Raw genomic sequence first — 10719 nt, 5'->3', positions numbered from 1 at the left:
TTTAAAAAAACCTACTGTCACTTTCTCCTTGCCTATCAATTATCATCAATTTGACAGATCGCTACTAACCTGAAAAACATTTGGAAATTTGGGTTTTTAGAATAAATTTTACTATTTTACCACTTATAATAAAACTGGCTATCATCGATAAAAGAAATTCCATACTAATTAAAAAGTGTTTACATTCATAAGTTACAAAATAAGTGTAGCTTTAATTAATTATTTGGCAAAAATATAAATTCGTAATCATGATTTTGTGCACGTAACACATCTTTAGATTAAAGGTAAACATTCTTTTTTCCTATCATAATCTGCACTACTCATTCTTATAAGCTCTTTTTTACGCAAAGAATTAAATCAAAACATTAATTAAATTATAACTGGGTAAGAGTTGTCTCATCTATTTTTGTGTTTCTAGAAAATGGATGGAATAAAATAATGTCTTGCGAAGAACAACCGACCATGTCAGACAGACAGCTTCTAGAGGGCGGCTGCCTCAGTGAGGGTAGTGTGTCAGTGCCCGCACCTGCAAAGAAATGGCTACATTGGAAGGAGTATGCTTGTGGTGGTGGATCGGCATTCTGTAATATATTACTCAGTTACCCATTGAATAAATTGATTTTTAGACAGGTGACTAGTCATTTTTGTCAAAGTAATGTTGAGATACTCCAATTATTTATTTTAAATGTTCTTTACATAACATACACTTGTATAACTTTAATAAATATTTTTTCTTTTAGATGATGCATGGAGTTGAGGCTACTTTTGTACTGAATCAGTTACATAAAGAAGGACTAGGCTATTTGTATAGAGGTATGCTTCCACCGCTGCTACAGAGGTCGCTGTCTATGTCCCTCATGTTTGGTGTGTATGATGAAAGCCTCCAGCCACTATTAGATTATAATATAAATCCCTATATCGCCAAATCTCTAGCTGGTATAATTGCTGGCAGCGTTGAGGCGACACTTATGCCCTTTGAGAGACTCCAAACACTGTTGATACATCCAAAGTATCACAAAGAATTCAGGAACACTGCTCATGCTGCAAAACATATAGCTCAATTTTATGGGATAAAAGAATTTTACAGAGGACTCGTCCCAATACTACTCAGGAACGGGCCCTCTAATGCAATGTTCTTCATAATCAGAGATGAAATAAATATCAGGTTACCTAAACAAGACAATGTTCTATATGAAAGTCTTCAAAATTTCATATCTGGAGCATCCATTGGTGCACTACTGAGTACACTGTTTTATCCACTGAATGTCATAAAAATTGGTATGCAATGTGAAGTGGGAGGGCCTCATCGAACTGTCCTGTATGAGTTCAATTACATCATGCGGAAACGTGGATCCAAATTTGGTAATTTCTATCATGGTGCCCTCCTTAACATATCCCGTGCATTTTTAAGCTGGGGCATAGTGAATGCCTCCTACGAAATACTTAGGAAAATTCTTTATTCCTAGTCAAATTTGTAAATATATTTTGTTTTTAATATTATTGTTAATATACTGTGTTAGATGAAATGATGTTATTTTGTATAGTATTATTTAATATTTTAAGAATAACATTGAAGCATTTACAGCACTATTAAATTGTTATCACGCTATTGTCCAAAATTAGGGAAAGAAAATTAAGAGAAAGAAAGTGCCATAGGGGCAATATGTTTCTCTATTTGGACAGTACAATGTGTGTTTATAGCATATTGTGTTATAAATTTGTGATATATTACTAGATCAAAAAAGCTTAAAGCTTTAAATTATAAATGTATGATTACTATAAAATAAAACAGCATCATATTATTTTATTTAAACCATGTACCTGGATGTATAATTTCATGAATACATTGACTGTAATTTATTTAAGCAATATGATGTCAGAATCTTTAATAGAATGTATTTGTTTTAATGATAATTAAATCAAGTAAGAGCTTTTTTTTTATTTAAATGTATTATATCGATTAAAACTCCCACTATTTATTTTATTTTTCATGGGTATGGCTATTTGTTATGATTTAAAATCGCTTTATTAATTTGTGATAAATACCTACAATAATAAAGGAGTGGGCAAAATTTTTCTAACATTATGAGTTATGACTGTTTGCTCCATACTGGAGCAAACAGTCATAACTCATAGGAGGAGCATACATACGTTTGTACTGTTATTTAAGGCTGCCTACCTACTATGTTGAAAAAAAACCAAAGAAATAACTTTAACGGTAATTTATCCAATCCATAACTATGCTTTGTGCAGTCCGCCTATGCATATATTCAGTTATTTTTGTCGTTACTACACAAATGCCTTGGTAAGTAATTTTCCGGTGACTTGAATTTGTGATTGTAAATAAATAACGTAAATTAATGACGCAGGAAATAGGCGTGACTTGTTAAAATGTGATCAAATATGAGGGGCACGATATGTGTGGAATTAATTATCAACACCTCGATTATTTTTGTGCTGTTATCTATTAGTATCGGTGAGATTTACATATTATATCCGTCGTAAACATTTTTTGTAGTAAAAAATGTAAGCTAGTAACAGTAAACTGCCGAAAACTATCTTCTCTGGGGCTTCGAAGACTGAATGATGCACACACTTGGGCATTATAATAACCCTGCCACATTTATGTGTTGATGGCATTTAATTCTATTCTACAAAGTGCATGGCCACTAGTCGGCTTACACGATATAAGTATATTAAGTTACTCGCAATAAAATAATAAGTTATTTTTATACAAGTACCTAGTACCTTGTACGCACATAGTGGTTGTACTTCAATAATCTTCATTTGACACCTATTACCATGGGCATTATCTAGTTACATTTTTACTCATGTACGTACAGAAGCTAAGCGTCCTCCCTACTGCAAAGACTACAGATACGAGAGCGCTTTCGACTCTTTTTATAAGCTGCACCATACGGCTGTGGACTGGCATCGTGCGAGGATCCGCTGCGAGGCCGAAGGTACCGAGCTGGTGGTGCCGGAGTCCCTGGACGAAGCCACTGCCCTCATGCTCGTCATATCCCCATCCCTCAGTAAATTTGAAGGCGTATTCATCGGCGTTCACGATATTTACGCTGAAGGAGTATTTGTGACTATTAATGGTAAGGAATGTTACTTATATTTGGAGATGAGTAAGTGTTTCATTTGAATGAGTAGTTACATTTCTAGTAGTAGTAGATAAGTACCTACCTAACTGCCGCACTCAGAGTGAAACATTAATTAGATACCTACTTAAATTATCTATACTCCACTCGGGCTAACTTGTCGCTAGCGGTCGTTGACTCCCTGTCAAAAACTTGTCATTTTCCATATAAACCGCGATAGACAATGAAGTGTCAGATATTGTCAATCGTGGTTTTATATGGAAAATGACAAGATTTTGACAGGGAGTCAATAACGGCAACTCACCGAGGCGGCCATTTTTAAAAGAAGAAGAAGAAGAACCGCTAGCGACAAGTAGCCCGAGTGGAGTATAATTCAAAATGTTGACATAGCCCGTAGCATAGCCCCATACATTATCTGTCAAACTCTTCATTAAATTGAAGGTTAATCATAATTAAATGTCTCTGAGTACGGCGGTTAATGTTACCTAACTAATAGGCAAGATGCCACGTCGAGGCTCGAGCCCCCGACCCATGCATGAGGAATACGGCCGAAAAGGCTGCGAACTCCGCATTTATTTAAATATAATATATTATTGTACCTAACACGGACGTAAAAAAAGTACGGACGTAACCTTCTCTAATCACGAGTGAAGCCTAGTTATGGCCGCCCGTGTAGGACGTGTGCGTGATATGAGGGTTGCCATATAAATCATAAATTTCCCTACTTTTAAATTTTGTAAACTCAGACAAGTTAAATGTATTTTTTATACTTAAACATATTTTTATGTTTTTTTCGCTTCAGAAATGTAAGCGGTTGTTAAAGATGTCATAATGAAAATATTATTTTTATGACACTATAGATAGAAAAAAAACACATATTACGTACAGAGAAGTATATTATTTACATAACATTATTAGTAATAATGATTATGTACAAACATTTACAATAATAAAATTATTACTAGCTATTTGACCGAGCTTTGCTCGGTATTCGATAAAACACGAATAAAATGTCATTTTCTAAAAATAATTCCTAGCTAGACAGATTTATCGCCCCCGAAACCTATATAAGAAACCTGTATACGAAAAGATATAAGATACTTAAGTCCCGTAACCCGTATCTTCAAACAATCAAGTAATGTTAAATAAATAATGGCTTGTTAAATCAGTTAACGGCCTGTTAGAGCTATCGAGAGTTCTACCATGCGCTAACGTCAAATCAAATCACCTAACATGGTGTTAAATTTATTCCTGGTCTAGAGGTCCATTCAATATTTTCATTCCTACTAGGTCTCAATGACGCTCGGGTGACTACACCAATAGCACCTTCCCTCCCCTACTACTGAAGGAAATCTAAGACAACAATTTTATCTATGGACGCTTCACACCACGTCAGTCTGACCCCGTGCTAAGTACCTGAAGGACTTGTGTTACGGGTACCAGACAACGGAAATATATTTAATACTGTTATACTATACATATATTTAAGATTTTTATTATATGATACACATATTTAATACATACCCATGACCCAGGACCTTTGAAAACTTTTTGTTCCGTCGGCAGGATTCGAACCCGCGACCCCCGGCTTGAGCCACCGACAGCCCACCCACTGAGCCACAGAGGTCGTCAAACAACAGTTATATCCACTTTTGTAAATTAAGAAATGAATAGGGGTGTAGACTATTTTTAGGAAATATATTTATTTTACAGATGTACCATCAAGGAAGTTGATTCCTATGCAACTGACAGACCAACGTTATTTGGTCGAATACTTATGTCAATTCAATGTTAATTGTGATCTGTCCGCTGGGTTTGACGTAACGCAACCAAACTACTTAGGTCCCCGATTTGCATAGGAATCAACTTCTCTGATAGTACATAAGTATTTTGATACACCTAAAAATATGTATAAAAAATAAATACACTCTTATTTCAATTTAAAAAATCACTTATTAAATATAAAAAATATTATAAAGTTATTAAGTAAAATATGTCCATTTTCGGTAATTCTATAATACAAACTCTCAAAAAAACAATAATTTGTATTAGATTTCGTTTACTGTCTACACCCCTGTATTCCTGCCTAATTACTGGTCAATAGTATGCTAAATACTTACATGACACTAATAAAAGACAAAAAAATTAATTATTTGATTATTTAAAAATAATTTAAAATTTTCCCCGGTTTGGGGAAAATTTCCCCACTTTGTTATGGACATTACTGACCTGTTGAAGTTGAATTAATATTTACATTATTTTATCAAAATACTTTAAAAATATGTTATCTTACCTATGAAATATTATTCCTTGATGTTTTTTGTGTAAGGTTGTATTGTTCTTGCACCATTTTACAACACAAGATGGCATATTTATTTTTATTTATGAATGACAAAGATGTGTCACCGCGATGCAGTCTAATTGCGTAATGGCGGTACAATCGGCTTATTACAGTGCGAGTGTTTGTGCAAGATGTGTACATATGATCGCCTGGGCTTATTAAGGGTGCTTCACTCATTTCTTAATGGCGATCCGTCCGTATTTTTTTTACGTCCGTGGTACCTAACGTGTCAATTTTTACTGATACCTAAGGCCCAATCAAAAGAGCCCCAGGTGGTATACCGTATAGGTATAGTTGAAGATGACTCACTGACGACCAACCCTCTGATTGCCTCTGAAGACAAGTTCTTGTTAGTTATTATCAAAGGAGGTAAGCTGACCTGAGCATACCGCCACAGCAATAACCGGAGCCTTCTTCAACTAAGGTCTACTTTCGGGCTAGTAGGTGGCGCTTAGGTATGTAACATGTGGTTTCAACCTTTTTTCATTTGAAGGTGATTTTTTTGCAAACACGTTCATGGAATTGCTATGGGAACAACTACAACCCATGCAAGGCGGCGGGCGTTGTGTGGGTATGCGACGAAACGGCAAACTATTTGTACATGACTGTTTGAGCCGCCTACCGTTCGTCTGCAAGAAAAGAGCTCCGGAAATCGTGTTCTACCCAGACTGTGTTACTTATGATAAAAGTAAGAAGTTATCGGTAATCGGGCATTTATTTTTAAAGGTCTGTGAATTAAGAAAGACTACTTAGTACTTACTACAAATATTTTCTCTGAAAAGCAATTCAGATAAAGAAAGTTGTCATTTTTATTATTTCAGCTTCATACCTAACCCCTCAGAACAGCTCAAGCAATTTAAAATTGTTCACATACCCTCCCACAAGTCCGTAAGGTACTAAAGTGGGACTTTGGGTTTTTTTGGACTTTGATGTCCTAAGTACATTCCACTGGATACTCAATTACTGCCTGCATGTTCCACAGGATGGGTGTTAGGACCAAATTCCACCTGCTACATGATGCACACCGAACAGCAGACATGGTACGACGCGTTCGACACATGCGCCGGCGCAGGCGGATACCTCGCCACTCTCGACAGCAAGAACGAGACAGACTACATCGCCTCTCTTTTCAACCAGGTCGTCCAACCTGTAACAGAAGATGAATTCGCCTTCCTAGGATTCAACGATTTGTTTTTAAAATTCCACTATCGCACCATCTTTGGTGAGTTAAGATCTAATCCTACGTGCCTACTGCCTAGTCTACCTAGTACCTACCTACTAAACTATACACAGAAATTACTCTTGATTTATTTCTGTGAAACGATACCTAGAACATAAGGTTTAAGCGTAACTCGTAAGCGATAATCGAATCGTAATCGTAAGGCGACAAAGCCTTAAAGGAAAGGAAAGGGATCTGCAATCGCAAATTTACCGAATCTGGTAGGTAATTCGTACTAACGCACTTATTTAAAACTGTATCACAGAATATATATTAGTAGTACCATCAGAATTCCAACTCGTGAAACCCGTTTAAAAAAATAACAACTCATGTTGCGATACTATAAAGTTCAAATTACGACCGCGCAGTGTTAGGTCCCTACAATTATATTTGCCTACATGTGCGCTCCCTTTCTATCGCGTAAGAGGTACCCTTTCTGACGAAATCAAGATTGTCACCTTTTAGAAAATAAAATAATCTACTTTTAATTACTATAGCTACCTACTAATAGCAAACTTTTTTTATAGTAATAATCAAATTTTAGTAACCCAACGTATATTTTATGATAGTTTTATATTCGATTATAGTGTAGGAGCTGGTCAGGAATTTTTACAACTTATACATAGTAACTTGTGTTTATTTATGTGTAGTGTGCGGTTTATTTGTAACAAATTGGTTTATTTGCAATGTTTGTGTATTTTTTTTATCTTTTTTTGCATTTTAAGTCTTAAATTGTAAGTCTTAAATTACTTTATTGAAATATTTCTTTGACTTTTTTCAATTGTTCATATTTATCAGATTAATAACGATTCTGTCACAGCGGTTAAATCAGTACGTAGACGTAAATGCGACGAAAAAATCTTGAGCGCGCGTCATCGCTCGCTTGTGAGTCCCAATTGTGATCTGCCCCTTTAAAGGGGTACTTACAACTCGATACCTAAACGCGCGAGTGGGACAGGCCCGAGTGTATACCTAAGTATAGCCATTTTAAATATATTATATCTTCAGGTGACCCATTGAATAGTCATCAAGTTGACTGGGACATAAAGTGCCCAGATGAGGACGTTAAAGCGGAGGAACGATGCGGCGGCCTCAGTCGAACCGGCCTCCTCCGCACTAGTTCCTGTGACACCCCAGCTGTGTTCTTCTGCGAAAAACCAGCAAACGATTCAAGCGCAGTGCAAATGTACACCACTGCAACCACCGACACCGCAACAACATTTACTGAAGCTACAACACCTACAATGAAAAGGGTTAAACTTAAAAAGAAATTAAGAAACTTAGACACATCATACCCGACAGAAAGAGTTATTCTAAGTACAACAAAAGCAGTAGAGAGACCTTCAGTCGATGAAAATAAACCAAATATTGTAGAAGTCTTAAGAGATATTGACTTAGCACAAGCAGAAGCAGTTTCGATAAATAAAATATCACCAAAAGGAGATCAACGCTCAAAACAGAGACATGGAATACATGTAAACAAATCACACAAGTCTGATACAGTCTTAAGAAAATCCAATGTAACAAAGGCAGCGAATAATATTCTAATAAATGCAAAAATACCTAACAAGTCCGTTAAGGTCTTCAGAAGTTTACACACAACTCAAGCAGTAGATTTAGAATATGAAGACGTATCAACAACAGCAGTACTATATACCGATTTAGTAAATGATGATACGCCACCAGCATTAACAACAGAAAACAATGTTACATTGCCAACAATAGAGACAAAAGATGATGAAGACACATCACCAAAAGGAAATATGTATTTGTTAGACAAAGACATATCAACAACAGTAAACACATATTTAGTAAATGATGACACATCAACATTACAAGAAAATATAGCAAATGAAGACATGCAGACAGAAGAGTCACTAACACAGGACGCATTTTTACAACCAGCTAATACAGACGATATTGGCGTAGAAAGTTCATAATAACGAGACACGACTCACGAGACTACAGAAATAAAAAAATAGTTTCTAGAGTGATTCTTTAAAATATTATAAACATAATATAAAAGTCATATTCTTATTGATTATAAAATAAATAAAATTAATTACGATTAAAGAACATTGAGTGTCATTTTAATAAAAAACAATGTATCACATCAGAAATATATTTTTAATCACAGTATTAAATAACAATAATATATTTTTAACATTTATCTACTCAGACGACACATATAACATTTAGGTACTATAACAATTCTTAATTCATTACGTACCTACCTAATATTATCTTATAATTACTAATTGTTGGGTTTTCGGAAAAAAAATGGATTAATAATAATTGAGTCTACTAGAATAAAAAACCGCAATGATTCTATTGGACATTGCGGTTTTTGATTCTAGTAGACTAAATTGTTAACAGTAAAAAATGTTAGTAAAGTATTATGAAAGGAACCCAATACAGTTAAGTATAGAAGCCAGCCATCACTTCATATCAAACCATAATATTATAGTTCCAAAATCCAATCACCATTTACCAAACAAGGAGAAATTTTTAAGAAAGGCCATATATACATCCGTAACCTTTTTTAATTCCAACCTGTAACTAGGTATAACAATATCAATAACGTCGAAAATATCTCGGTAACAGAAAATGTTGTTCGACATTAGAAAAATACGTATCATCTTTATAGAGGCTAATGGAGTTAAAATACACAGGTGTAAATCGTAAAATGTGTGTAAAGTGCAAAAGATTTTAGGCTTATATTGGTAGAGTATTGGAAGAGTAAAGACTATATAGCGTGCGTGGAACAACTGCGTCCGTCGTCCACAATTTGCATTCCGATTATCGACTCGATAACATGCAAAATACAGGGTGTAACAAAAATAAGTGATAATACTTTAGGGTGTGTACGTATTCCTTGTAGAGAGTTCACTGTGAAAGTAGCAGCGCTGAAAGACCAAATTTTTATTCACTTTTGTATGGGGAAACTCGTGACGCTCGGGCCCTTTCGATTTTCTAATTTTTATTCGAGCCTTAAAAATTTTAAGAGCAAAGTTTCATCGAAGTATTACAAAAATATCATGTGTTAACATGTGGACAGCATTTTGACGACCAAGGTGATGAAGAATAAGTATTTTATTATTTGACTGATAAATAATTGACTGATTATTTAAATTGTAAATGTTTTATTATTTGACTGATTATAAAAAAAAATATTTGATGAAACTTTGCTCTTAAAATTTTTAAGGCGCGAAAAAAAATTAGAAATTCGTAAATCTCTGGTATGAGATGCGATTCACAAAAAATAAAAATATTGTAGTGTAAAGACTATACCAAAGTATTTTTTAGTTTTGACAGAAAGTGCGGAAATCATATAGGAAAGCAGAAAAAAAATAAAGTCTAAATATTTAAAAATATTAAAATCTCAGGAACTACTTGAATTGTAGGAATGAAATAAAGTACAAAATTTGTGTCTCTTAATGATCAATCTAATCAACTGGGTAGCAAGTTTACAAACCCTCGTAATTAATTTAAATAAAAGAATTTCGTTTTCACGGAGTCAAAAAATGACTAATTTAAAAATTGATTTTCTCAAAAACGAAGTAAAATGCGCACACGGGAGTTCTACTCTTGCATTTGAAATATAAGACGCCATCGACTTATTGCATTAACTTAGTTATGTCCGATTTTGGGGATTTCTAAAACACTGTGCCTTGCCCATACAAAAGTGAAAAAAAAATTTGGTCTTTCAGCGCTGCTATTTTCACAGTGAACTCTCTACGAGGAACACGTACACACCCTAAAGTATTATCACTTATTTTTGTTAAACACTGTAGAGTCTACTATGTTCTAATATCAAAACTAAGTACTATACAATATTGATGCATAAGGCAAATAATGAACAACGGAACAAAATGCTTCACCGCGCGCATACCTTTTCAAAGGAAACATTATAGGCCTAGATTGTTTATTGAATCTAAACAAACTATTTTCTCATCACAGTTAAGTTGGTAATAATATCAAATGTTATGGCACTTCGAAATTGAGCTACTTTGGCATACAACGTAGCTGTTATCATCAAATTATTAATATCA

General features: G+C 34.6%; 2 protein-coding genes across 3 annotated transcripts; both read left to right on the top strand.

Moving 5' to 3' along the window:
- The first annotated feature begins 88 nt into the window (after positions 1–88).
- On the top strand, positions 89–1807 carry LOC121729780 (mitochondrial nicotinamide adenine dinucleotide transporter SLC25A51). 2 transcript variants are annotated; one of them, XM_042118403.1, is made up of 3 exons: positions 89–283; positions 416–630; positions 741–1807. In XM_042118403.1, exons 2-3 carry the CDS (start codon positions 439–441, stop codon positions 1464–1466), a joined length of 918 nt encoding a protein of 305 aa, XP_041974337.1. In that variant the 5' UTR covers positions 89–283; positions 416–438; the 3' UTR covers positions 1467–1807. The 2 variants fall into 2 exon arrangements, with proteins under 2 accessions (XP_041974337.1, XP_041974335.1); XM_042118401.1 differs by having other exon boundaries at positions 89–284; positions 419–630.
- Positions 1808–2372: 565 nt separating this feature from the next.
- On the top strand, positions 2373–8639 carry LOC121729778. The gene is made up of 5 exons (XM_042118399.1): positions 2373–2476; positions 2844–3104; positions 5942–6136; positions 6431–6670; positions 7676–8639. Exons 1-5 carry the CDS (start codon positions 2404–2406, stop codon positions 8605–8607), a joined length of 1701 nt encoding a protein of 566 aa, XP_041974333.1. The 5' UTR covers positions 2373–2403; the 3' UTR covers positions 8608–8639.
- Positions 8640–10719: the final 2080 nt, after the last annotated feature.

This window comes from Aricia agestis, chromosome 8 (assembly GCF_905147365.1).
Source record: "Aricia agestis chromosome 8, ilAriAges1.1, whole genome shotgun sequence".
Classification (NCBI taxonomy): Eukaryota; Metazoa; Arthropoda; class Insecta; order Lepidoptera; family Lycaenidae; genus Aricia; species Aricia agestis.
This window is presented reverse-complemented; position numbering and strand designations above follow the sequence as displayed.

What these genes read in the sequence shown, in the direction of transcription:
- LOC121729780 (XM_042118403.1), top strand. Translation starts at nt 439, where the DNA reads ATGTCTTGCGAAGAACAACCGACCATGTCAGACAGACAGCTTCTAGAG. An exon ending in ATAAATTGATTTTTAGACAG is followed by an intron (nt 631 to 740) that starts GTGACTAGTCAT and finishes TTTTTCTTTTAG; the next exon opens with ATGATGCATGGAGTTGAGGC.
- LOC121729778 (XM_042118399.1), top strand. Translation starts at nt 2,404, where the DNA reads ATGAGGGGCACGATATGTGTGGAATTAATTATCAACACCTCGATTATT. An exon ending in GCTGTTATCTATTAGTATCG is followed by an intron (nt 2,477 to 2,843) that starts GTGAGATTTACA and finishes ATGTACGTACAG; the next exon opens with AAGCTAAGCGTCCTCCCTAC. An exon ending in CCACTATCGCACCATCTTTG is followed by an intron (nt 6,671 to 7,675) that starts GTGAGTTAAGAT and finishes TTATATCTTCAG; the next exon opens with GTGACCCATTGAATAGTCAT.